This window comes from Ovis aries, chromosome 20, assembly GCF_016772045.2.
Source record: "Ovis aries strain OAR_USU_Benz2616 breed Rambouillet chromosome 20, ARS-UI_Ramb_v3.0, whole genome shotgun sequence".
Classification (NCBI taxonomy): Eukaryota; Metazoa; Chordata; class Mammalia; order Artiodactyla; family Bovidae; genus Ovis; species Ovis aries.
The window spans coordinates 16,625,345-16,651,916 of NC_056073.1; the positions used below are offsets into that span (position 1 = coordinate 16,625,345).

Below are 26,572 nucleotides of genomic sequence, written 5' to 3' on the forward strand. Positions count from 1 at the left end.
GAAGAGACGCCGAGCGGGCCGAGTGCGGCCGAGCAAAGCCGGAGCCGGAGCGGGGCCGCAGGAGCCGGGCAGGGTCCGGACGGGCCGAGATGCCCTATAAACTGAAGAAGGAGAAGGTGAGCGTGGTCCTTTTCCCCGCGCCTTCGCCTCGGGGGCCTGCGCGGAACTCTGGGAGGGGCCCGAGCCAGGCCCGGGACAGCCCCAGACAGACCCTCCCGTCCGGCCCCCGCAGGACTCCCCGGGGCCAGCCCTCCATCCCCGCTGCTCGTCGCACCCCCAGCCTTTGCCGCAGCTGAGAAAGCTCCCACCCTTGTCCGGGATAGAGTCCGCCCCGCATGCACCTCCCTTCCTCTCCACCGACCCCCGGCCCAGGGTAACCTCCTCCCTCCAGATCCTGCTTCGCTCCCAGGTCACTCTCCTGCTTTTTCTCCCCCCATCACCTCCCCATCCCCCACCCGTTTGCCGTTTGGGACAGGCGCTTATTTGAGACAGCACCTCCCTCCAGAACTAGCCCCCCCTCTTCAGCCCCGCGCAGCCCCTTCTCTACCCTCCTCTTCTCACCCGTCTGGGCCTGGGCCTGGGCCTGCCTTCTCCACCGTCCCTTAGAGCAACCTTCTCCCTCCCCGCCAAGCTCCTTGACCTAGAACAGCTCTCTCTGCTTTTCTCTCTCCTCCACCGAATCTGGCCTAGGCCCCTCCCTCTAGTTCTTCCTTCACACACAAACTTGTAAACCAGGACCGAACCCTTCCTTCTGCTGATGGAACCTTGGAAGTCAAGGTGTCTGAGCGCATTCAGTGCAATCCCTCATGATACAGATGAGGAGACTGAGGCCTCGATCCGGGGGGGCAGGGGAAGGGACTGGGCCAAGGTCACACAGCCTCCTGGAGGCCCATCTGTAATATCAGGTCTCCTGACTTAAAGGCCTCCTCTATACCAAAGCGTTGCTAACAGGCATCACCCCGCTCCCAGGTTCATCCTAAACCAGTCACCTTTCATCATCTGGGCAGGCCCGTCCCCTTATTCCTAATTGAGAATAACCTTTGCATTTTTCCTTTTTTGTACCAGTGTTGGGTTTCTGTCTTTCCAGGGCCATACTATTCTCAAATTGGGAATCTGCCCTCACAGATAGATATAGCTTTTCTTCTTAGCCCACAGGCAAGCCACCCCTGGACACCCTTGCTTTTTGTCTGGTGTCCTGACAGGCCATTTCTTGATGTTACCTTCTTTCACCTTCCTCCTCTACCTCCGAACTGCCTTCCCATCTTCTTCATTCCTGTCTTTTTGTACCCTCTATTTCCTGCTGTTGCTGAGGTCTGACTCAGAGGTGTGGTTCCTTTGAGGTACAGACTCACACAGAAGATGCTAGGATACCAGTTCCAGCCTCCCCCAGCTTCTTCTCTTCCCCGGGGCTGGCCCCTCGCGGTGGGTGCCAGCTCTGGCCTGGTGTTTTCTTTACCCCCTTTATGACCCCAGAGGTGTCTTGTTTTCCTTTGCCCTCTGATTGGCTAGGTTGCTGCTTGTGCCATCTCTGACCTTATCAATTAGACTCCTTATCCTGGGGCCGATGGAGATTTGCCAGGCGGCTCTGATTCTGGATTGTCCCCATAACCTCTCAGGGCCTGAGATTCTGAACGTTGGGTTAGTAATAGTATAGAAGGCACTGTACCTCCTAGGGAGCTGAGCTGGGCAGGTTTGGGTGCCCCACCCAGGCCCCGTGCCCTTGGGAAGCGGACATGCTGAGGTGGTTTGGGCAGCTTAGCTGTAGGTGATACACACACAAGTCAGTCACACCAGGGGCTGAAGGGCTTCTACGAGGAGTGTGGAGAGGGATGAAATTCAGAGGAAGCTGATGAGTTCCTTGCCGATCTTTAGTTTGTTTTTTTAATTTTTACTTTTTAGTCATACTGCCCAGCCTGTGGGATCTTAGTTATCCTATCAGGGATCAAACCTGAGCCTTTTGCACTGGAAGCATGGAGTGTTAACCACTGGACTGCCAGAGACATCCCTGATTTGTAGTTTTTAGTCTGATGGAAGAGATACTGTCTCATCCACAGAAAGCCTTTATCTACTAGAGGACTGAGAAGAAAATTTCTTAAGACTTTCTAGGACCACAGGTGTAAGTGTTTGGTTGGGAAAGAGTATGAGAAGGATCGGGGTGCATGGGGCCAGGCACCTCTGAAAGTAGGCACTTTCTACTTTTGATTTCCAATTGCATTTGGCCTCCTTCTATGGTTGACAAGTCCTGACAGTGTGACTGGGGTTTGCCGAAGTGGGGTGGGGACGGAGAGGAGGAGGGGATGGAGGATCTGTATTGCTCATCTGTGGTTTTTCCCCTTTCTCCTTTATCTCTGCTGGTCCCGTTCTTGGCCAAACCTCATGGCCTCTCTCCTAAAGCCCATTGCAAACCCTTAGATGGGGGTGAGCCCTCCTCCCCTGGATTTGCAGAACACTTGGTAGGTTACTTAGGGCCTTTTTGTGTTCCCTTGGACTGGAACTGTGGACATGTCTTTTCTTTCCCCTGAGAAAATAACTAAGCTCCATTTTGGTTTGGTGTCTCCCTTGTATACCTTAGGCGCTCAGTGTATGAGCGGTGAGTCAACCCTTGGGGAGTTTGCATCCCTCCTCTTCCCTCACATTCTGATCTAGGACTTCTGTCTTTTTGGTTGCTGGGTGGAGGTGTCCCCGCTCCCTCCCATTTTCTTGTTCATAATAATAGTAATAACATTGACTAACATTTCGTTTTTCATGTGCCAGACGCTGGGCTAAAGGGAACTAGGGGGACTTCCTGGTGGTCCGGTGGTTAAGACTGTAGGCTTCCACTGCAGGGGGTGTGGGTTCAATCCCTGGTCCGGGAACTAAGATCCTGCATGCCGTGCGGTGCAGCCAAAAAATTAAAGAGTAAAAACATTAAATAAGCAGAAGGAATCAGGTACTTTGATTGTCAGCACTGAATAGATGAGGAAACAGGCTCAGCGAGGTTAGTTAACTAGCCCATGATTGTGTAGCTAGAAAGAGCTGGGCTGGAACACACGGTTGCCTGTAAACCACAGTGTCGTGTGGCCCTGGACGGCTGGGCTGGGCTGAAGCATGGGTACTTTGCCTGTTGTCCTGCGGGAGCCAGGGAGCAAGGGTGGAGGCCTGGTTCCCACTGCCCACCACCCGTCAGCACACACCCCCGCAAGCAGCTGGGGTCTCTCTTTGGCACATTCCCTGAGAAAGATGTCTGAGCGCTGCAGGGTGGGTGGAGGGGTACAGAAAGGAACGAGGAGCCCACGGTCAAGGAGAGAAGTGAGACGTGTGTGCACATGGGCCAGCTGTGTCCCAGAAGCCCACGACTGGGGTGTGTGCAGACGGTCACCCCAGTGTTGCATCCTGCAGGCACCCCCCTGATCCTTTTCCTCTCCGCCCCATGCTCTGTGCCCCTTCCTGGCCCCTTGGCAAAGGGTGAGGGTGCCCAGCCTGGTCAGGAGCCACAGGGAAGGCGCTCAGCTGCCTAGAGCACATGCATGGCTCCTTCATGACTGGAGCTGCTCCACGCCTAGAAACAGCTCCCTGCCTCCCCGCCCCCAGGAAGCCTTCCCCCTGCTCCAGCCCACGCAGCGCTCGCTTCTCCCTGAAATCCTTTAGCCCCCATCAGCATAATCACTGGGTTTAACAGTTCTCACTGAAGGGGCTCAGGTGCTCAGGAGTTGCAGGATCTCAGAGCTGGAAGTGATTTCCAAGGTCCCCCAAACCCACCTGCCTTTAAGGCTTGGGCCCCTTTTGCGTCGTGCCTGGGAGAGGCCTCAGTGCACCTCCGCCTGAGTGCTGTCAGGTGGGGAGCTGCCGCCTCCCTAGGCAGCAGGTTTCTGTGCAGCTGCTCCAGGAGAAAAGTCTTCCTCGTTTGTAGTCTCAGCCTGTCTTCCTGCCACCTTAGCCCGTGGCTCATAGGGCTTCTGGATCCACGTAGAACAAGTTGCATCTTTAGTCCACATGGCAGCCCTTCATTTATTTGTAAGGATCCCTCTAGCTCCCCCACCCGCCAGGGCTCCTCCCTCCCATTGTTAACTATCCCAGTTCCTGCAGCTGTTGCTCTCAGGACATGCTTTTGAATATACTCCCAGTATGGGTTGTATTTCCCTCCTGAACAAAACCTAGCATTTGTCTTTGTCCCTCCCAAAGTCTGAGGCTCCTGATTGAACTAGAGCCTCCATCAGTGCCAAGGACAGGCATGCTGCACAGGTCTGCTAACCAGACGGCAGGTCACGTGAGCTGCCGTGGCAGGCACAGCACGTGGATGATTTGTGTTGAGCTTGCAGTCGGACAGAAATCCTTAGGTCTTTTCCCCATTTTCCCCATCCTGTTCCCTGGGCAGTTGGTTTTTTTGGCCTGAAGCATAGGAAGAGATGCTGGGCAGGCCAGGGCTCTGAGCCCGCAGCCAGGTTCCCCAGGGAGACTTCAGACTAGTGCTCGCTCTTCGTAGCCCTTCAGGGCCTAACCCCCATCCCTGTCCTTGTGCTTGTCCACCAAGGCCTTCTTGGGACAATCCCCATACCTGTCAGCATCCTTGGGCCCCACCGATTATGCCAGTAGCAGTTACTAGTCTGGTGCTGTTTGTGATATCCAGAAAATGCTTCCCGGTCTTCCCAGATAGCCTCAGGAGTAGAGTGATGACCCTTCCCTCTAGCCTGAGAGCCTTAGGCCCGCTCTGCCCACTTTAGCCAGAAGCCAGTCTGAGCAGCTTATTCCAGGATGCGTTTCCCTTGAGCCTCCTCGCCCTGGTTCTTACTTGACAGAGGACCTGACTCATACACCAGTCCTGTGAGGAGAAGAAGCATGATCATGCTGTATTATTGTGTGTTGGAGTTGTCTTTCTAACCAGATTCTAAACTCATTGGTGCCCTTGAGGGACCGATCTCCCTTGGTGTACCCCAAACCCCACCCTACTCCCCCAGGTTTAAGGTACGTGCTCACGGGTCCTGACTGATTGATTCAATTGGGTAATTGGATAAGACTGAAGGGATGTGGATAGGGCTTCCCCCTGCCTCATCAACTGCTAACTCTCCATCTCCTCCTCTCAGGAGCCCCCCAAGCTTGCCAAAGGCACGGCCAAGCCCAGCAGCTCGAGCAAGGATGGTGGAGGCGAGAGCACGGAGGAGGTAATGAACGTGGGCACTGCCCTAGTTATGCTGCAGGCAGCAGCTCCAGCTGTGTGATGGCCAGTGGGATGAGGGGTCCCTGGAGGGGATGGAGGTTATCGGGCAGAAGGGAGGAGGGGCTGGCCAGACCGTCTTCAGGCAGCATTTCGTTTGGCTGCTATGGACCAAAGACCCCCTCCAGTTTTCCCGACTCCCCAGCCATTCCTGTGAAAGTCAGTTCTCTGTCTACTAAAGGGTTGAGAATTCCTTTTCTTTTAGGGCAAAAAGCTGGGGGGATCTTGGGTCCTGGTGAGGAGGGGAAAGTGCACAGGTGCTCAGTGGGGCAGCAAGTGACTTCTGCGTGGCTCTGGGTGGGACCGGGGTGGGGAGTGGCTAGTGTCCCTGAGTTGGGCAGGGCTGGGCCTGCTGCCCTTGGTGCAGATCAGATGGGAGCTGCTGAAGGACAGTCATGAGCAGAGGTCAGCGCAGCCTGGTAATCCAGGGCCATAAAGTAATAAATGGCAAGCTGTGCATGCACAGAACGGGGGAGGGACTTAAGGAAGTCTGGAGTGTGTCCGTGCAAGTTTGGAAAGTGTGCTCAGTGGGATGCTCAGATGCTGAACGGTCCTGGGAGCATCCTCAGCAGGTGTCTGTGTTACCTGGAAGCTACCGATCCTTGTTACTATGCTTCTCACCTCCTGTGCTAAGCTGTTCAGAGGATGAGATGAAAAGGAAACGGAACTCCCTAATTCCAGGCAGGTCTTAGGGGTTGGGGTGGCGAGTGGAGAGGAGATGGACTAAAAAGTGTTTGGTGGGGTTAACTGCGGCCCTTGATTCTTCTGGATACTCCTGGTCCCTGTCACTTCCAAAGAGGGCCAAGCACTTTTTACACCTGCGACCATCATTCTTCACTTCACTCAAGTGGTGGGAAGCAGCTGGGGAGGTTTTCCCCACCTTACAGAGGTGGTAGTTGAGGACCACAGAGGAGGAATTCTTCCTGTGCACTTACCCTAGCGTCCAGACATGTGTCTCGGCTTTTCCTTGTCACCCAGTGCTGGACAAGCAGTGGCTTGTGCCCAGCTGGCTTCCTCCTCTGTGTACTGGTGCCCTCGGTTCACAGGAGGTCACCTGGAGATGCTTCTGCGGTGGCGCGCCCTCTCCAGGCTCAGTCTCCCCTTCAGGAGCCACGAACCTGTGGGACCTGCAGGGAAGGTGGTCAGAGCCAGCAACTGATTCCAAAATGGCGTGAGAGACTTAGAAACAGGATTAAAATGCATATTTATTTGGCTGCACTGGGTCTTAGTTGCAGCATGCAGAATCTTTAGTGGCAACATGTGAACTCTTGGTTGCAGCATGCGGGATCTAATTCCCTGACTAGGGATGGAACCCAGGCCCCTGGCTTTGAGAGCAAGGAGTCTTAGTCACTGGATTACAGGGAAGTCCCAGAAACAGGATTTAAAGGGACAGAATGGAGTAGCTCAGGGGCAGCTCCCACCTTCTGCCTGACCCACTCCTGCTCATTCAGTTACTGGACAGATTGGCCATCGTTTTCTGGAAGCAGCCCTCCTGGACCACCCGCCCCCATCCCCATGCCCAGGGCATCAGGGCTTCCATATCACTCCATGGCAGCGCTTAGCCACAGAGGTAACGAAATACTTCCTGGGAATTCATTATTATCAGTTGTCTCCTGGGTTAGCCCGTGAGCTCCAAGAGGCTCTTGTTCACGTTGAAGGGCCTGGCACACGAGAGGCACCAGCATTTGAACACATTCATGAGTGAGTGAGCAAGCAAACCAGCTTCAAGTTAGACCTGGAAGGAACCTGAGAGGCTAACCGTCTTCTTTCATAGGTAGGCAAATGAAGGTCCAAGCAAGTTAAGAAAAGAGCTGAGACTAGCTGCCGTGATTCCTCTGCTGCCCTCTGGAAAAGGAGAGTGTTGTCTTTACCTCAGCCTCTATTTTGTGAAACGGAGCCTCTCGTGTCTGAGGCAGCTGCAGGAATTCTGCTTTGTGAATTTGCAGAAATGCACAAGGGTAGCCCTAGGGGAAGGGATGGTGGAATGGTTGGGGACCAGGCCATGAGGCCCAGGACATCAGAAGCTGTTTGACATAGTCCTTCTCTCTGTCTCTTTTTTTTTTGGCCGTGCTGCCCAACTTATGAGATTTTAGTTCACCAACCAGGGATTGAACCCAGGCCCTCAGCAGTGAGAGAGCAGAATCCTAACCACTGGACCACTGGGGAGTTGCCAGGCACAGTCCTTCTCTTGCCCTTTTTCTAATCCTGAACTTTGGGCTCTTACCCAAAGTTACCCTGTGTCAAACTTACCCTGTGTCCAACATTTGCCAGTCTTTCCAGTTAATCCTAATAATAGTTCCAGCGGCCAATGTGTATTGTGTTGAGCAGGTACTTGTGTATAGCTTCCTAGGGCAGCCATAACTAGTTACCACCAACTGGGTGGCTTAAACTAACAGACGTTTACTGTTTCACAGCTCTGGAGGCCGAAGTCTGGAATCAAGGTGTCAGCAGGCCACGCTCCTCTGAGGGTCTAGGGAAGACTCTTGCGTGCTTCTCTCCTAGCTTTTGGTGGCTTTCTTCCGTCCGTGGTGTTCCTCAGCTCGTGTACTCAGTCGTGTCCGACTCTCTGCTCTCTCCCAGGAGCTGTGGCCCATCAGGTTCCTCTGTCCATGGGATTTCCCAGACAAGAATACTGGAGTGGATTGCCATTTCCTTCTCCAGCGTATCTTCCCGACCCAGGGATTGAGCCCGCATCTCCTGCGTTGGCAGGCGGATTGTTACCACTGAACCACCAGGGAAGCTCCTTGTGCTTCTATGTCTGTGTCCAAATTTCCCTTTTAATAGGACACCAGTCATGTTGGATTTAGGGCCCACCGTAATCCAATGTGACCTCATTTTAACTTGATTACATCTGCAAAGATCCTGTTGCCAAATAAGGTCACATTCACAGATGTTGATGTGAATTTTGGGGGGACCCAGCACACTCTGACCCAGGCAGGGTGCTAATTACTTTGCATGCACTTGATCTTATAATCTTCTCATTTAATCTTTACAGCACTCCCCTGAGGGCATCTGCTATCATCCTAAGCTCCATTTTACAGACAAAACTGAGGCTGAGTGATATTAAGTAGCTTGTACTCTGCAATAAAACAGCAGAGCTGGAATGCAACCCAGGCCTGTGTGGCTTGGGAGCCAGGCCTCCCGTGTTCTTAATGACCTGATAGGCTGGTGAAGAATCTTAGAATGGAAAGGAGTCTTGAGAGATCAGGTCAGACCTGCTGCAAGCCAGGGGTCTTTCCTGGTCTGTCTTTGGAGAGAGCAGTTCGTTGCTGTGGACTCTGCTACGTGCTGTGCCCTGTCTTGAGTTCTGGGAGCAGGGACAAAGGGAGGAGGAAGTAATCTGAGTCTCCTCCACTTCAGCCTGACACCCCTGTAGACAGAGTTGTTACCCTAAAAACATTTTTGGTCCTATCAGGCCTTTTACTGAAAAACGCCTGTTGTCATCTCATTGCTCACAAATTCAAATTCCCACCCTCAGCCCTTGTGGGCTGGCCCTGCCCTGTCTTCCAACCCCACTAGACCTCCCACCTTTCAATCCTATGAGCCTTTAATGGCTCGTGGCTCTTATTGATGCCATCCCATTAGTCTGGGGGCTTCCCTGGTGGCTCAGATGGTAAGGAATCTGCCTGCAATGCAATGCTGGAGACCTAGGTTCAGTCCCTGGGTGGGGAAGATCCCCTGGAGAAGGGCATGGCTGTCCACGCCAGTATTCTTACCTAGAGAATTCCATGGACAGAGGAGCCTGGTGGGCTACAGTCCATGGGGTTGCCAATAGTTGGACACGACCGAGCGACTAACATGCACATTAGCCTGGACTGTTTTTTTTTTTTTTTTTTTCCTCTCCTTTCATTCTTTTTATTTAAAAATTTTTTTATTTTATTTATTTATTTGACTGCGCTGGGTCTTAATTGTGGCTTGCAGGATCTAGTTTCCTGACCAGGGATCAAACCCAGACTCCCTCGTTGGGAGTGCAGAGCCATAGCCACTGGACCACCAGGAAAGTCCCCTTTCCTTTCATTCTCTGCCTAAACCTGTGTTTATCCTTTAAGAGCCAAAGCAAAAGTCACCTCTTCAGGGTTGGCTCCCCTAGTTCTTTAGGCAGCGTTTGTCACTCAGCCCTCTGTGTTCCCAAATCTTTTGCCACTCTCTGGTTTTGTATTGCCCAGGTACTAATGATTGCTTCCATGTCTGTCTTGCCAACTGAACTGTGAGCGCTTTGAGGGCAAGGGCCCTACTTTATTCACCTTTTCATCTCTACTGCGTAGCGTGATTTGTGAATAAATGAAGGAAGGACTGCGTTAAGCATAGGTGGGTAGAGCTAGCTGTTGGTGTCAGTACAGGAGAGAATGCCTCTCTGGTTTCCAGAGTTTTAAACTACAATGATCTTCATTCAGCCAGTTAATTCACTGTGCAAAAGTTACAACATTAATCTTTCATTTTTCACTGATAATTTTATCTTTCATCTTTTTCCTATAATACCTTCTATAGTGCTTAAATTATATCTCTACGTGCCAGTTTATGTTTAAATATATGGGTTTAATGATTACTGGTGCCTGCATTAGGATCAGCTTGAAATGAGATTGGTTCAGAGTGGGCAAGTATGGTTGTAGTCTCTCCTGAGTATGGGTATGATGCGTCAATTCACGTCCCCACTGGATTGCTGGAGGCTTGCATCCAGGAAGGCTTCTTGGAGCTTGAATCCTGTTGTGAGTTTAGAAGTGAGAGGAGGGGACTTCCCTGGTGGGCTACAGACCAGTGCAGTTGCTCAGTTGTGTCCGATTCTTTACAACCTCATGGACTGTAGCCTACCAGGCTCTTCCATCCATGGAATTTTCCAGGCAAGAGTACTGGAGTGGGTTGCCATTGCCTTTTCCAGGGGATCTTCCCAACCTAGGGATCGAACCCGGGTCTCCCGCATTATAGGCAGAGGCTTTACTGTCTGAGCCACCAGGTGATCTACTGGTTATGAATCTGCCTTGCGATGGAGGAGCCGCGGGTTGGACCCTGGTAGGGGAACTAAGATCCCACATGCCGTGGGACAATTAAGCCTGCTGGCCGCCCATGTGCCACAAGAGTCCGTGACCTGCAACAAGATCCGACGCTGTGAAATAAATAAATATTAAAAAGAAAAGAAATGGAAAGGAAGGCTCGTCAGGCAGAGGTGACAGCCACTACAGAGCCTCAGAAGTGGGAGCAGGCAGGACACAGGAGAGGGTGGCGGGCAGGTCACCAGCTTGCCCTTGGGCAGTGTCCACCCATACTTTGATGTCTGCAGAAGGCTCTCCTGGGCTCTCCAGCCCAGGTCAGTGAAGGAGACATTGGATGCTAGATAGAGCCTTAAGGAGAAAGGGTTGAACATTGATGAGTTCCTGGCACACACCCATACTCCCTCTGACAAGTATGTTTCCTAGACCAGGACTTTGCTGGCCAGACCAGCTGTCTTTCAGCTGCTCCTTGTATCTGGGGCCTGGGAGCCAATGGTCCTTATAAAACCAGGGTGGCCCAGTGGGGTGGGGACAGGGCAGGGCAGGCCAAGCTGGCTCAGCGGCTCTCTGGCCACCCCAGTCTTCAGTCCCTGCTGGGGAAGGGACCTTAGGCATCAACTCATTGGGTGGTTTTTTTAAAACTATGATTTTCAGCCATGCAATGTCTGTTTTCTTAAAACCTTACTTGGAGAATGTTTGGCAAACTGCTGATCTAGTCCAACCCTCTGCTCGTTAGCACAGAAAATTGAGGTCTTGCTTTTCCCTTTTTGGGAAGAATGCCTCCTTTCTCTGGATGTCCCCTCCGTCAGAAGTTCATGCGGATGCGGGTTTCTGCATCTTACCTGGGCGGACGGAGAGAGACGTCTTATTCCTGAGTCTCACTCCTCAGCTGCCGCCGAGCCCATCACTGTCATCTCCTCAGTGTTTCTCCCTCCTGCTTTGCCCCGACCACTGTGCAGGGCTTTGTTTGGAGGGTCCCCGGTGGGCACAAGAGGGGCCTGTGGAGATGGGTCTGGGCTTGGCCCCTCCATCTATCAAACAACCAGTGATCTGCTGAATGCCTGCTAGGTGCCAGTGCTGAGGAGATCCAGAGGCGTACAAACCAGGGTCCTGGCTTTAAAGGGGCTTGCTTTCTAGTGAGGGGATGACATATATACAGAGTGAGCAAGGGCTGTCACTGGGGATGATTACAGAGCCAGTGGAGCAGGCAAGCAGTGTTAGGAGGTCGGGGGCGGAGCGGGGACAAGCAAGGCCTAGAGTGATTGGAGAAGGCTTTTTGGAAGAAGTTGGGTCTTTTCAAATATATGGCTGCACCAGGTCTTAGTTGCAGCTCTCGGGATCTTTAGCTGTGGCATGTGGAATCTAGTCCCTTGGCCAAGGATTGAACCGTGGCCCCCTGTATTGCGAGCATGGAGTCTTAGCCACTGGACCAACAGGGAAGTGCCTCTAAGGAACGTTTGAGGTGCTCGTCTCAGAGATTTCCAAGGATGGGAAATGATAAGAGTATTAATAGAGAAGATACTACTTATGGGACACTTCCATGTGCCTTGTACTGTTCATTACAGTCCTGTGAGGTCAGTCCTGTCGCTATCCCCGCTTTACAAATGAGGCACAGAGAGGCTGTGACCTCTTGGAGGTGGTATTATTGTGCAGTCGTTAAATCGTATTCAGCTCTCTGAGAGCCCCTGAACTGCAGCACGCTAGGCTTCCCTGTCCTTCACCACATGGTGAAGTTTGCTCAAATTCATGTCCATTGTGTCAGTGATGCCATCCAACCATCTCATCCTCTGTCGTCCCCTTCTCCTCCTGCCCTCAATCTTTCCCAGCATCAGGGTCTTTTCCAGTGAGTCAGCTCTTTGCATCAGGTGGCCAAAGTATTAGAGCTTCAGCTTCAACATCAGTCCTTCCAATGAATATTCAGGGTTGATTTCCTTTAGGATTGACTGGTTTGATCTCCTTGCAGTCCAGGGGACTCTCACGAGTCTTCTCCAGCACCACAGTTTGAAAGCATGAGTTTGTCGGTGCTCAGCCTTCCTTATGATCCAACTCTCACATCCATACATGACTACTGGGAAGACCATAGCTTTGACTAGATGGACCTTTGTCAGCAAAATGATGTCTCTGCTTTTTAATGGGCTGTCTAGGTTTGTCATAGCTTTTCTTCCAAAGAGTAAGCGTCTTTTAATTTCATGGCTGCAATCCATCTGCAGTGATTTTGGAGCCCAAGAAAATAAAATCTGTCACTGTTTCCACTGTTTCCTCATCTATTTGCCATGAAGTGATGGGACCAGATGCCATGAAATTAGTTTTTTGAATGCTGAGTTTTAAACCAGCTTTTTTACTTTCATCTTTCACCAACATCGAGAGGTTCTTTAGTTCCTCCTTGCTTTCTGTCATTAGAGTGTTATCGTCTGCATGTCTGAGATTGTTGATATTTCTCCTGGCAGTCTTGATTCCAGCTTGTGAGTCATCTAGCCAGGCATTTCACATGATGTACTCTGCATATAAGTTAAATAAGCAGGGTGACAATATAGAGCCCTGATGTACTCCTTTCCCAATTTGGAACCAGTCCGTTGTTCCATGTCCAGTTCTAACTGTTGCTTCTTGACCTCCATGCAGGTTTCTCAGGAGGCAGGTAAGGTGATCTGGTATTCCCATCTCTTTATTTTATTATTATTATTTTTTAAAGAATATTTATTTATTTGGCTGCCCTGCGAGTTTTGACATTTGAGCTCTTAGTTGCGGCATGTGGGATCAAGTTCCCTGACCAGGGATTGAACCCAGGCCCCCTGTGCTGGGAACATGGAGTCTTTAGCCACTGGACTACCAGGAAAGTCCCTCCCATCTCTTTAAGAATTTTCCACAGTTTGTTGTGATCCACACAGTCAAGGGCTTCCTTGGTGCTTCAGTCGGTAAATAATCCACCTGCAGTACTGAGACATGGGTTCTGTCCCTGGGTCAGAAAGATCCCCTGGAAAAGGGCATGGCAGCCCAAACTAGTATTCTTGCCTGGAGAATCCTGTGGACTGAGGAGGCTACAATCCATAGGGTCTTAAAGAGTCAGACGTGACTGAGCGTGTTTGCATGCACACAGTCAAAGGCTTTAGTGTAGTCAACGAAGCAGAAGTAGATATTGTGTTTTGAATTCCCTTGCTTTTTATATGATCCAATAAATGTTGGCAATTTGATCCCTGGTTCCCCTGCCTTTTCTAAATCCAGCTTGAACATCTGGAAGTTCTTGGTTCATGTACTGTTAAATCCCAGCTTGAAGTATTTTGAGCATTAACCTTCCTAGCATGTGAAATGAGTGTAATTGTATGGTAGTTTGAACATTCTTTGACATTGCCTTTCTTTGAGATTGGAATGAAAACTGACCTTTTCCAGTCCTGTGGCCACTGCTGAGTTTTCCAAATTTACTGGCATATTGACTGCAGTACTTTCACAGCATCATCTTTTAGGATTTGAAATACATCAGCTGGAATTCCGTCACCTCCACTTGCTTTGTTTATACTAACGCTTCCTAAGGCCCACTTGACTTCACACTCCAGGATGTCCAGCTCTAAGTGAGTGGCCACACCATCTTGGTTATCTGGGCCATTAAGACCTTTTTTGTATAGTTCTTCTATGTATTCTTGCCACCTCTTCTCAGTCTCTTCTGCTTCTGTTCAGTCCTTATAGTTCTGTCCTTTATTGTGCTCATCTTTGCATGAAATGTTCCCTTGGTATCTCCAGTTTTCTTGAAGATATCTCTAGTCTTTCCCATTCTCTTGTTTTCCTCTATTTCTTTGCATTATTCACTTAAGAAGGCTTTCTTATTTCTCCTTGCTGTTCTCTGGAACTCTGCACTCAGTTGGGTGTATCTTTCCCTTTCTCCTTTGCCTTTGCCTTCTCTTCTTTTCTCAGCTATTTGTAAGGCCTCCTCAGACAACCACTTTGCCTGCTTGCATTTATTTTTCTTGAGATGGTTTGGTCATCACCTCCTGTACCATGTTACAAACCTCCATTCATAGTTTTTCAGGCACTCTGTCTACCAGATATCATCCACTGAGTCTATTCCTCACCTCTACTATATAATGGTAAGGGATTTGATTTAGGTCATATCTGAATGGTCTAGTTGTTTCCCTTACTTTCTTCAGTTTAACCCTGAATTTTGCAATTCGGAGTTCATGATCTGAGCCACAGTCAGCTGCAGGTCTTGTTTTTGCTGACTATATAGAGCTTCTTCACCTTCAGCTGCAAAGAATATAATCAGTCTGATTTCAGTATTGATCGTCGGTGATGGTCCTGAAGATTACCCAGCTAATAAACAGTACAATCAGGGGTCAGACCCAAGTCTGTGCTCTTGACCGTCAAACTCCGCAGATAAGGATTTGGATGTTCCTGCAACAGAGAAACGGAGGCCTGAAGCGGGGAAAGTCCGAGGCACACCAGGCTCTGGCCCCGCTGACCTTCTGCGTCTCTCCCCCATCGTCCACCGAGGTGTGATACGTCCTCCACGCACAGGAAGAGAGACCCCAGACTCCAGGGTGCCTTGCACTCTCTAACCAAAATCACGCTGGCTCGGTGTAGTCCTGGCAAGCGAGGTATTTGGTGGCCACTCTTGCCCCAGTTCTTTGGGTTCCCCTGGTCAGATTGGTGTCTGGGGTTCATTTCAGGCGGAGGAGAGGGCCGGCTGGCTGAAGTGGTTGTGAGCTACACTGGACTAGCTGCCTGCCCCAGGCTGGACCCAGCACTCGTCTTCTGCCTCTGATCCCGAGATAGATCACAAGCTTGAGATAACTGTTTTTATAAAAAATTCAAGAGCACACAAAGCATAGTGTGTCTTCCTCCTTGCCCCTTATTGCAGAGAATTTCATATTCTCCTGTTCTTTTTTTTTTTTAAGTATAATTAAAAACAAATATTTTTGTTCATTTGTTTTTTGGCTGTGCTACATGTGGGATCTTAGTTCCCCAACCAGGGATCGAACCCGTGGCCCCTGCAGTGGAAGGGCAGGAAGCTTGGAGTCCTGACCACCGGACCACCAGGGAATTCCCCCCATTCTTATTTAATGAAGTGCGAATTTGTGGAGGGGGCTGCAGAGGAGGCAGGGATGGCAGGTGTGGGGCAGGAGCACAGCTTTCCTGTGGAGTGGGTCCCCACCCGGACGTGACCTCATGCCCATGGTCCCCCCCACAGTCTCTTTGGTGGGGGCAGGGGCTGTCCTGTGGCTGAGTCTCCCCTCTCCCAGCAGGGGGTTCACCTGTGGGTGAACAGCCCTGCAGACCACCTGGGTGCGTGCTTCTGAAAATGGGCTTCATGAGGCTCTGATTCCCGTGTCCAGGAGGAAGTAAAGAAATAGCTTTAGGAAATTAGCTGTCTTATAAAAGCAGTGTCAGCCTGTTAAAAAAAAAAAAAAAAAGAGTAGGAAAAAGTCATCTCTAATTCTGCCATCGCAGGAGATAGTCATGAACACAGGGCACTTGTTCTTTCTCTTTCTTAACTGGGTTTTGGGTTCTGTGCATGTGTTCTAAAGTACGTGAGCTCATTTTGTATATACAGATTTGCATTCTGCTTATTTAGCATAGGGAGCAGTAGGGAGCAGTTTTCTCTCATAGTTTTAGGCTTTTTGTTTTATTTTTAATTTTTATCAATATGGTAACAGTTCAGAAAGCCAGATAGTATACTCTTTATATATGTATATATATTTTTAATTAAAAAAAATTTTCTGGCCACGTTGCATGGCATGTGGGATCTTAGTTCCCTGACTAGGGTTTGAACTTGCACCCCCTGCATTGGAAGCCCAGTGTCTTAACCACTGGACTGCCAAGAAGTCCCAGATAGCGCTCTTGGGCTTATAATGAGCAGGGCAGCCCTGTCCCTGGTTCTTCTTGTCCTGTTGTGACAGCCACATTCAACTCCTAACTCGTTCCTTGGAGGTTGACTTTTCTACTCCAAATAACTTTTTTATTGCTTTTTAAAAAAGTTTTTGAGGTTCAGATATCTCTTGACTTCCTAATGTGGAAAGTTAAGGCCCAAGGGTCTTATACCTCTGGGCCCAATTTTCCCCTCCTCTCAAAATACTTACCATCCATTTTGGGTAAATTACTATGACTGTGTAAATATTTTTCACAGCTGAACCACATATGATTACACTGAGTACATAGTTTTCATCAACATAATTTTAACTCTATGATTTCTAAGTATTCATTTATGTATTTGCCATTATATGACCATAAAAAGTGTTTTCACACTAAACCTTTTTTTATGTTTAGGATTTTTCACTTTATAAAATTCCCATGCCCTTAAAATTTTTTTTATTTATTTATGTGGCTGCGCTTAGTTGTGCCTTGTGGGATTTAGTTCCCTGACCAGGGATAGACCCCAGGCCCCCTGCATTAGGAGTGTGCAGTCGTAGCCACTGGACCACCAGGGAAGTCCCTATTTAGAATTTTTCTTAAACTGCATTTCTAGAAGTTAAACTGCTGAGACATGAGAAGGAATTTCTCTTTTAACTAGAGAATGTCACACATTTGGTAAATGATAAAATACAGTAATTTCCAGCATACTGCTTGATGAATTTTTACCTATGTTTGTGCTACGAACCACCTCCCTGATCCAGTCAAGATACAGAATGTTTCCATTAGTCAAAAGGTTCCTCATGCACCTTCTCAGTCACTTCCCGCATCTCCCTCCCCTCCCCAGCGTGCACACACCACTGGCATCTCCGCCCTGGCAGAAGAGCCATGGGTCTCACTTCTGTCACCATCAGTCCGTCAGTTAGCTCTGGCTCTTGAAGAACACAAGTGAGTGTTCTGAAGGCTCTTCGTGCATAGGCAGTGGGCATCACTTTGGGTGACATGGCTTCTAGGCCACTCACTCCCTTCCAGGGCCACAATCCAAAGTTACCTGTGACTCTGGCCTTGGCTCCTTTGGGGCAGTAGGCAGCTGTTTGTTGCTTAGGCCTGTAGAGGCATAAATGGACCTGGGGCCAGGGGGTTTATTGTAGAGGTGGGTGGAGGCGGGGCAATGGACCAGGCCAGGGGTGGGAAGCAGAGCTTGGCGGGTGGACTTCAGTGAAATGCTTGTTTGACCAGGCCCAGCCACAGCCGCAGCCCCAGCCCCAGCCACAACCCCAGCCGCCATCATCCAACAAGCGTCCCAGCAACAGCACGCCGCCCCCGACGCAGCTCAGCAAGATCAAGTACTCAGGGGGCCCCCAGATTGTCAAGAAGGAGCGACGACAGAGCTCCTCCCGCTTCAACCTCAGCAAGAACCGGGAGCTGCAGAAGCTTCCTGCCCTGAAAGGTACTCGGGGAAGGTCAGGGGGGCTGGGGATCAGGCCAGGGGGACAGTGGGCATCGGCAGAATGGCAGTTTGTGGGTATTTGGGGGGGTAGACATTCTAGGGAATGTGAGGGGGGTTGTGCTGGGGTGCCAGGGGAGCAGGGTGGCAGCAGGAAGAGGGAGGGGAAGGCCCTCCGAGGCGAGTAGGGCAGGGCAGTGAAGGACCATGGAGGAGACCTGACTGTGGCCCCCCTCCCCGCCCCAGACTCGCCCACCCAGGAGCGGGAGGAGCTGTTTATCCAGAAGCTGCGCCAGTGCTGCGTCCTCTTCGACTTCGTGTCAGACCCACTCAGTGACCTCAAATTCAAGGAGGTGAAGCGGGCAGGACTGAACGAAATGGTGGAGTACATCACCCACAGCCGCGATGTCGTCACTGAGGCCATTTACCCTGAGGCCGTCACCATGGTGGGCGCTGGGGAAGGGGAAGGCGGGCGGGGCAGGGGCCCCGGAGGAGCCAGATGGAGCTCTCACCTGGGCCCTCTCTACCCCTCAGTTTTCAGTGAACCTCTTTCGGACGCTGCCACCTTCATCGAATCCCACCGGGGCTGAGTTTGACCCTGAGGAAGATGAGCCCACCCTGGAGGCTGCCTGGCCGCATCTCCAGGTACCAGGGCAAGGAGGGGGCCGGGGCCTAGCTGTGGGCAGTGGGGTGCTCTGAGCCCCGCAGCAAGGGGGCGCTCCCAGTCCTGGGGGAGTGCCCCTAAGTGATATTCCTTTCCCCCCCGCAGCTCGTCTATGAGTTTTTCTTACGTTTCCTCGAGTCTCCTGACTTCCAGCCAAACATAGCCAAGAAATACATTGACCAAAAGTTTGTCCTTGCTGTGAGTCCTTGAGGTTCCTGCCTTCCCCTCCCTCCAGGCCATGAACTCTAGCCCCTTGTCCCGACTCATCCCAGATGCTCCTGCTGAATATCGGTACTGTATTAGGGTTCAGCTGTGTCTACTGCAAACTGACTTGGGGGTCTAAACAAACCTGTGTTCATAGAAGCTTCCAGCATAATGGAAAAAAACACAAAAGCAGCAGAGTTACTGCTCACTGCGCCCCCCCATCCCCCAATGGGGTATGCAGGATGCCTACCCAGACATCACCGGGGGGAGAGCAGTAGCATAGAATCACTGTGCCCAGGGGCTTGGCCCCACGTGCCCTCTTTGACCTCAGAACCTCTGGGCTTCCCCTGGCCAGTACCCAGGTCACCCCAGCCCCGGCCTTCCCCCAACTCCGGCCTCACTGCCGTCTCTCCTCCTGCCTGCTCCCAGCTCCTGGACCTGTTTGACAGTGAGGACCCTCGAGAGCGGGACTTCCTCAAGACCATCTTGCATCGCATCTATGGCAAGTTTTTGGGGCTCCGGGCTTATATCCGTAGGCAGATCAACCACATCTTCTACAGGTGAGGCCAGGAGCCGGGGCTCAGGAGCAAAGCAAGCCCCCCACTAAGGTGGAAGTGGGAGAAGGGCGGTAGGCGGGACTTGCAGAAGGGCGGAGGGGTATCGGGGGTTATCAAGAGAGCCTCTGTTCTTCCCTCAGGTTCATCTACGAGACGGAGCATCACAATGGGATTGCCGAGCTCCTGGAGATTCTGGGCAGGTGAGAGGTGGGACGGGGGCACACAGGTCTGGACAAGGTCGGGCAGGGGTAACAGGTGCCTTAAGATTGGACATGGCCCTTTGGTCCTAACAACCCTCCTTTCCCTCCCAGCATCATCAATGGCTTTGCCTTGCCCCTGAAGGAAGAGCACAAAATGTTTCTGATCCGGGTCCTTCTTCCCCTTCACAAGGTCAAGTCCCTGAGTGTCTATCACCCTCAGGTAAGCTGCCTTCCTCCTGGGGTTTGCTGGCTCTGGGGGCAGAGAAAAGAGGGAGGGGGACTCATGCCTCCCCTTCTGTCCTGAGGTCTGGTCTCTGTTACTGACTTCTGTGACCTTCTGAGCCCTGACGTCACCTCCTTTCTCCCTCAACTTCCCACAGCTGGCATACTGCGTGGTGCAGTTCCTAGAGAAGGAGAGCAGCCTCACTGAGCCGGTAACTACCCCCCAGGCCCAGGGTCTACCTCTCCCCGTCAGCAGTCCTTGCCAGTGGGTACCTTTTGAGCAGCGCCAGAAGCAGGTTCCCAGGAGGGGTGTAACCCAACAGGTGACATGGTTTCCTCTCTGAAGGAGCACCCAGATCCACGCTGGAGAAATACCAGCACTCAGCCAAGGCCACCCAAGCTGCGCCCACCAGGGTCGGTGGGGAGAGGGCAGGAATGCCTCCTGGAGAAGCAGGCAGGGGTTGAGGGAGAGTTTTATTCCAGGTCCTCCTCTTCTCGCAGGTGATTGTAGGCCTCCTCAAGTTCTGGCCCAAGACCCACAGCCCCAAGGAAGTGATGTTTCTGAATGAGCTAGAGGAGATCCTGGATGTCATTGAGCCTTCAGAGTTCAGCAAAGTGATGGAGCCTCTCTTCCGCCAGCTTGCCAAGTGTGTCTCCAGCCCCCATTTCCAGGTGAGGCCCAGGCCCAGAAAATCCCAGCCCCGGCCTCCCAGAAAACGGAGGCAGGGCTTCAGCCTAGTGAGCCATGTCCCGACTGAGTCCCACCGGTCCCCACCAGGTGGCGGAGCGTGCCCTCTATTACTGGAACAATGAATACATCATGAGCCTGATAAGTGACAACGCCGCCCGAGTCCTCCCCATCATGTTCCCTGCACTCTACAGGAACTCCAAGAGCCACTGGAACAAGTAGGGAACTGGGGTGGCGCTGGGCAGTGAGGATCTGGTTTTGGAATATGGGAGGGTGGGGATGGACTCAAGAGCCAATGGTCTCACCTGGTCCCTCAGCAAGCCGGGGCTGGTGCCCACTGTATATTAACAGGGCCTTGAGGGACTGACTGGGGAGAAGATACCCACATGGGAGATCTGTGCCACCCAGCACCAGATTAGTGGCCTTTATCACATCTCTTCTTGAGGTCAGATATTCTGCAGCTTTGGAGAGTTAATTCTATGTTGTGAGAAGCTGATGTGATCATCTTAGAATGTATTAAATCCCAGCGTCGTAAAAAAGCTTTCCTGCTAAAAGCAAGTGTGCTGGGAGGCCATTAGTGCTGGGTGGAAGAATGAGAAGTAATGGGAAAGAGTGGGCTCTTGGAGTGCAGGTTTCAGGCAAGGATGGACAGGCAGACCCATATTTGTAAAGGGCCTGAATGCCAGTCTCAAGTCACATGATCTGTCCAGAGCAATGAGCTTATAGCTGCAGAGGCTGATGGGATGGGAGGAGTCTGCTGGAAAGCTCTCAGCAGAGATGCCTCGTGGGAGAATGAACTGAGGCCCTGGCACAGTAATGGTAGTGCCTTCTCTAATCTACCTCATCTTTCTTCCTGGCCGCAGGACAATCCACGGGCTGATCTACAATGCCCTGAAGCTGTTTATGGAGATGAATCAGAAGCTGTTTGATGACTGTACACAACAGTACAAGGCTGAGAAGCAGAAGTGAGTCTCTCCTTGGGGGATGTTCATCTTCCACACCAGCCCCCGTGCTTCTCTCTCAAGCCCATCCAAATCCTGTCTTTGCTCCCTCTCTAGGGGCAGGTTTCGCATGAAGGAGAGAGAAGAGATGTGGCAAAAGATTGAGGAGCTGGCCCGACTTAATCCCCAGGTGAGCTGGTTCTGCCATCGCTCTGCACCGAGAGGTCCCCGCTGGGGGTGGGGGAGGGACAGGGCCACACACCACCCGGGTGGCTCTGGCCACTTGTCCGCCTCCTTTCCTCCCAGTATCCCATGTTCCGAGCACCTCCCCCTCTGCCTCCCGTGTACTCGATGGAGACCGAGACCCCCACGGCAGAGGACATCCAGCTTCTGAAGAGGACGGTGGAGACAGAGGCCGTGCAGGTAGGAGCGGGGAGCACAAAGACAAGACAGCCCTGGGAGGGAGAGGAGGCCGGAGCTGCAGAGCTGGGGACTAAGGGGAGGAAGATGGTGGGGGGACTCGGTCATCACCCCCTGCCCTCTACACATGCACACACAGATGCTGAAGGACATCAAGAAGGAGAAAGTGCTGCTCCGGCGGAAGTCCGAGCTGCCCCAGGACGTGTACACCATCAAGGCACTGGAGGCGCACAAGCGGGCCGAAGAGTTCCTAACTGCCAGCCAGGAGGCCCTCTGACCTCCTCGCCTCCCGCCGCAGGGCAACGGCCCACTCGGCCCTGGGACACTGCCCCAGCCCTCCACCCTCTGCTCCCCACTGGCTGACTTGGGGCAAGGCAGGGCCTCTCTGCTCTGGGGAGGGGGGGGATGCAGCCCTAGAAGCAGGGGCACCCAGAGAGTGGCCCCTCTTCTCCCCCAGAGGTGTTCATGCCTCCCTGCGCCTAGTTCAGACAGGCTGGGCACGGCGGTGCTCCGCACCCTGACAGTGACGTGGGGATGCCTGGCCCCCTACTGCTCCTCACCCCACAGCTACCTGAGGCTGCTCTGAGAAATACACACAGAAATAACACGCTCCTCTCCCCTTCGGCCCCAGGTGCCCCCTCGTCTCCCTCCCTGCAAGCCTGTAGGGGGCAGCAGGAGACGATTCTCACCAAAGTTCTGTCAAGCCCCACTGGCCCCTGGAGTGAATTAGCCAGAGGGGAGCCAACCCCCAATGGCCCAAATAGGCCCCCAGTCCCAGAGGCGTGCAGGCTGATGGGTCTGCATTATTTCCTCTTACCCCTTGCCTGACCAAGACAACATGGGAGGGCAAAAGGAGAAAAGCATAGGCTCTGGACCACAGCTGATGAATAGAGGGCCCAAAGGGACCGAGAGAAGGGGATGAACAGATGCCCAACCCTATGCCCCCTCTCCGGTGAGCAGCAACCCTGGGATCACTGACATGGAAGGGACCACCCCGGGGCTGACTGCTTTCCTGTGCTGTTGGTCCCCAAAGCCAAGAAGGAAGCAGGGAGCAGTGCTCCAAGCATGGCTCCCCCCAACACCTATTTATTTCCTTGTTTATGTTGATGCTGGGCAGGTCCTCATTTGTCCCTTTCAGGTACCTTGGAGGGGTGAGGGGCTGGGGAGGGCCAGACCCAGGTTCCGAGGGCACAGGCAGTGCAGCTTTTGGCTGTGTACATAGGGTGCTTTATTCTCCACAGAATGATACATGCTAAGGTGGGTTGGGCTTGGGCCGATGTCCCCATATGTACAGAACTGAATAAAGTGGGTCTCTGAGAAGAAGTCTGATTTGCCTTGATGTGGAGGAGGGCTGGGGAGGATGGAGATGGATGTGACAACCAGGGTATGTTCAGTCCTGTGCTGGTTCTGGCCTGGAATGTAGGGAGTTACAGCAGCTCTCAGGGTGGTCACTTCCAGGCAGGGGCGGCCTGCCGGGCTTGGAGGGCCTTCTGTACCACATCTTCCCACTGGGCATCTGATATCTCGCGAGCCCAGGCAGGAACCCCTGGCGCAGGCAGGCTTATGCCAGCCATCGTCCTTTTCACCAGTTCTACATGTTCTGAAATCACAGGCAGAGACCCGTTAGTGGGTTGGAACAATGGGACCAGCTCCCCTCCCCATTCGTTGAATTAACTCTGAGATTCTGGACTAGTAAGGTCACTGAATTTGTCCAGTTATTCCTAAGGAAGCCTGCCCATCCTGCCAGTCTAGAAAGAATAGCATTTCACCTGGATTCTACAGTCTGCAAAATCTTAGATTACAAACTATTCTTTTAGGAGCAGGATGTTCCTCTGGGACTTCCCTCTATTGGCATTAACCAGTCCCCTTCTTCCATAATTATGCCAGAGTAAAAGAATGATCTCTTACCTGGGTCCATGGGAATAGAGCTGTGGTTGTTCAATGCTGTAGCTCCCTGCTCATCTTCATCCTCACTTTCTAGTGGTGGGTCCGGCAAATGAAGCCCCAGGGCCTGCAGAATCCGAGAAGACAGTTTAGGGTCAGTTCTTCAGGGACTCCTGCTCCATTTGCTCAGAAACAATGCCTCCCCCACATACCTGGATCCGATCCTGGATATCAGCAACTACATCTTCTCCATCCCCCACTGGTGCCAGTTCCACCTCCTCTTGTTCAGGATCTTGGTTCAGAGGCTGGTAGGAGTAGCCAGCTGGTCCTGCCCCTGTTTCCTCTTGTTCTTCCTCTGGTTCCTCACTGCTCCAGTCCCCAGTGCCTTCCGTGGGGCCCTGATGTGGCCCGAGTTCCTCAGTCTGATTGGGGAAGATACGTTCAGGACCCATGGTGTCGCCCCCTAGAACTACTGCTGCCATCGGGCAGGGGCTGCAAGAACAGGGAGGCAGGAGAACACGGATCGGATGAAATTAAATCCACCTTCAGCCTCTCAACCAGCTCCTGGTGGGTCTCCTGCTAAAGTCCACAAACATTTAAAAGCCTCGAGTTTCCTGCACTCCATACCACCCAGCCTGTCCTGGCCCCTCACCTCTTAAAACCACTCTTATTCCTAATCGAGGCCCACCTGCCTTTCTCTGCCAATTCTTAAATAGCAGCCCAACCGGAGGCCATGCCACCTCTCAAAAGACACCCCTTCGAGAACCCCCCCCTCCCCCCAATCCACTTAGGAACTCCGGGTCGCCAAACAAGATACCTCGGACTAGACATACCCGCCCCCTTCTCTCCCCTCCAAGGGCTTCCCCTCTGTACCGCCTGACAAACGCCCTTCGGGCCCCTGGGGCTCCCCTCAAATGGCCCGAGTTGCGGAGTTCCCCACCCGCCCCACCGATTCTCCGCAGTGGTGTTTCCGCGCGCCTTACCCGCTCAGAGCCAGCGACCCAACCCGAACCTTCACTTCCGGCGGGGCAGGACGTGCGGGGGGGTGGGGGCGGGGGGGGCGGGTGCCCATACCTCCAGCCCCGCCCCACGCTCGTGATTGACGGGAACTTGGACGAAGAGCCCGCCCCTTGCTCCGCCTCCACCACCTTCTCCCAGACCCAGGACTACATTACCCAGTAAAGCCCGGGATCTTTGACACGTATCTGCGCAGCATCTCCTCCGGCCCCTGCCCACTCTTCGGCAGCTCCAGGCCCACCGGAATCCTGTGGACTACAAGTCCCAGTACGCTTCGAGCACTCAGCTCGGACTGCACGTGCGCATCCAGCTGCCCGCCGGAAGGACACAGCCTGGCTGTGTTTATCTCGTTGGGGACGAAGTCGTCGGTTGGCGCGCAACGGGTTCTAGGCTGCAGGCAGCGCGAGGACCCGCGGCCCCGCCCCGGCCCGGCCTGGCAGGTAGCCCGGGGTGGGCTGAGGGATAAAGAAATTTGTAGGGGCTGGAGACGCCCCTATCTAGCGCTGGGGTCTTGAGGGAGGGGCCTGAGTGCTGCGGTGGGGGCTGGGAGCGAGCTGGGGGATGACGGGAAAGGAAAGTGTTAATGGGGAGAGAAGGGCTCGGGAGGGTGGTGAGGAACCGGAGGGGGAAGAGGAAGAGGTAGCTGGTAGCTGGAAGAGGCCCTGAAGGAAACTGGAAGAAGATCGGGTTATGAAGGGAACAGGGAGGCTGAGGATAATGGAAGAAAAGGGCGGGGGTGTCTGGCGTTGTGGGGGAGGGGAGGTTGGGATGACTGGAAGGTGACAGGGATAGCGTCATATACAGGGAGGAATATCTCAGGCGGAAAGGGGTCAGTGACTATTAGCTTTTTTTCCCCCTTAGTGGAAGAGCAAAAATGAAGGGCTGTCACGGTGGAGCTTGGAGCTGTGGGGGAAGGAAGAAGGGGGAGAAGGCAGAGCTCTCAGGAGATCAAGAAGGGCCAGAAACTGGGAATGAAAACTGCACGAGAATAGGCAGGGGGAGGGGGCAGGTTCATGAGGCGATTGAAGATGCTTGAGAATGCGGCAGTGATGGAGGATGGGAGAGGCCGGGAGTAAGAGGAGCCTCTGAGACCCTGGGGGCTTGTTCTCCCTGAGCTTGAGTTGTTTTTTTTGGAGGAGAAGCCATGGGGAAGAACCTCCACCTTTGCACGGAATTGCTTCTCTCTTGCCCTCTGAATGCTCTACCTTGATCTAGCTGAAGGGGAAGGTGGAGTCTATGAGGGAAGATGAAGTCTCCCATTCTTAAGCCTGTCAACCTCCTTCCTATCTGTCCCTATAAGCTCAGATCCAAGAGCTTTTGGATTGAGGACAGGAGTAATGAAGTGAGAGTGGTTTCCTGCTGGGGCTATTTCAGGTTTGGCAGAGTAGCTATTTAAAGCATAGGGTTGGGGTTTGAGGGAGGTTGGGTAGGGGTGGAGGACTGGCAAGCCAGCTGAAGCCCATATGTCTTTCTTACGAGGGGCCGCCATACTTGAGCTTTTTGTGTGCCTGAGGTTCTGCCTGGCGCTTCCCTCTGCCAGGGCTTCTTGAACAGGGAGAGATGGTCCACCCAAACCTATCAGGTGCCTGCCAATGAAGGCAGTACTGGCTATAGGAGACCTGCCTGATAGAGCCTTCAAATATACCCATTATCACTAGGTTGGCGGGTTGTCTTTAAGAGACCATGACCTCTCATGCCTGGGTCTTTTTCTTGTCCTGGCCAAGGGCATTTTTGCTTTCCTTTCCCTTTCCATTGCACACCCTTACCCCTCTCCCCTTTCAGGGACCTGAGTAGGAGAAGAACTGCTGGAAAACAGCTTGTTCTCTATCCAGTGGGCAGGTTGGGCAAACGGCAAGAGGAGAAAATGCCTCCTCCCCACCCCCACGCCTCAGTCCCCAGCAGACACATACCTTTCTGGCTTAAGTTCTTGGCAGGATACCAGGTACAGCTGTCAAAGGGACTCCTCGTGCCCATGAGGGGCCCCGGGTGACCCCGATGACAACTGCTTAGCTTGACAAGCGCCCCCAAAGAGGGGCTAGCCATCCATGGAGGTCCCTGTCCTGGATCGATCCCACCCCATCCTGGATCGAGGGACCGTTCCACTCTAAAAGCCTAAAAGCTTTTCTGCGTGGAGGCACTCGTGCCAGCTTTCAATGGACAGTCTGGGGCTGGCTGGGCTATTAATAACTCTGAGTATTTTGAGATCTCTCTCCCCACCTCAGAGAGCACAGAGATTCTTAGAGAGGTGGCAGTAAGCAGAGCAGGGCCAGAGAGACAAGAGAACTCACTGACCTGGGAAGGGGGCTTGGAGCTTGGG

General features: G+C 52.6%; 3 protein-coding genes across 7 annotated transcripts in view; 2 read left to right on the forward strand and 1 right to left on the reverse strand.

Moving 5' to 3' along the window:
- Positions 1 to 22,677, forward strand: PPP2R5D (protein phosphatase 2 regulatory subunit B'delta). Its single transcript, XM_027959219.3, has 16 exons — positions 1 to 116; positions 5,061 to 5,138; positions 17,251 to 17,461; positions 17,705 to 17,904; positions 17,993 to 18,103; positions 18,228 to 18,320; positions 18,756 to 18,886; positions 19,024 to 19,083; positions 19,195 to 19,303; positions 19,464 to 19,517; positions 19,807 to 19,977; positions 20,084 to 20,211; positions 20,857 to 20,958; positions 21,052 to 21,124; positions 21,241 to 21,357; positions 21,494 to 22,677. Exons 1-16 carry the CDS (start codon positions 90 to 92, stop codon positions 21,629 to 21,631), a joined length of 1,803 nt encoding a protein of 600 aa, XP_027815020.1. The 5' UTR covers positions 1 to 89; the 3' UTR covers positions 21,632 to 22,677.
- MEA1 (male-enhanced antigen 1) lies at positions 22,559 to 26,383 on the reverse strand. 4 transcript variants are annotated; one of them, XM_012100686.5, is made up of 5 exons: positions 26,166 to 26,383; positions 24,414 to 24,510; positions 23,451 to 23,730; positions 23,263 to 23,365; positions 22,559 to 22,954 (listed from the first exon to the last, which is right to left on the reverse strand). In XM_012100686.5, the coding sequence occupies exons 1-5, from the start codon at positions 26,296 to 26,298 to the stop codon at positions 22,803 to 22,805; spliced, it is 765 nt and encodes a 254-aa protein (XP_011956076.1). In that variant the 5' UTR covers positions 26,299 to 26,383; the 3' UTR covers positions 22,559 to 22,802. The 4 variants fall into 4 exon arrangements, with proteins under 4 accessions (XP_011956076.1, XP_004018879.1, XP_004018881.1 ...); XM_004018830.6 differs by lacking the exons at positions 24,414 to 24,510; positions 26,166 to 26,383 and adding an exon at positions 24,222 to 24,277; XM_004018832.6 differs by lacking the exons at positions 24,414 to 24,510; positions 26,166 to 26,383 and adding an exon at positions 24,188 to 24,246.
- KLHDC3 (kelch domain containing 3) overlaps positions 24,583 to 26,572 on the forward strand; it is an 11,401-nt gene continuing 9,411 nt past the window's right edge. For both annotated transcript variants that reach the window (XM_027959222.3, XM_004018833.6), the window contains exon 1: positions 24,583 to 24,695. The gene's annotated coding sequence lies outside the window, so the exon portion shown is untranslated. The remainder of the gene's footprint in view (positions 24,696 to 26,572) is intronic.

What these genes read in the sequence shown, in the direction of transcription:
- PPP2R5D (XM_027959219.3), top strand. Translation starts at nt 90, where the DNA reads ATGCCCTATAAACTGAAGAAGGAGAAG. An exon ending in CTGCCTGGCCGCATCTCCAG is followed by an intron (nt 18,104 to 18,227) that starts GTACCAGGGCAA and finishes TCCCCCCCGCAG; the next exon opens with CTCGTCTATGAGTTTTTCTT. An exon ending in TGAGTGTCTATCACCCTCAG is followed by an intron (nt 19,304 to 19,463) that starts GTAAGCTGCCTT and finishes AACTTCCCACAG; the next exon opens with CTGGCATACTGCGTGGTGCA.
- MEA1 (XM_012100686.5), bottom strand. Translation starts at nt 26,298, where the DNA reads ATGGCTAGCCCCTCTTTGGGGGCGCTTGTCAAGCTAAGCAGTTGTCAT. An exon ending in AAGATCCCGGGCTTTACTGG is followed by an intron (nt 23,731 to 24,413) that starts GTAATGTAGTCC and finishes CTGTTCTTGCAG; the next exon opens with CCCCTGCCCGATGGCAGCAG. An exon ending in CTCTATTCCCATGGACCCAG is followed by an intron (nt 22,955 to 23,262) that starts GTAAGAGATCAT and finishes CTGTGATTTCAG; the next exon opens with AACATGTAGAACTGGTGAAA.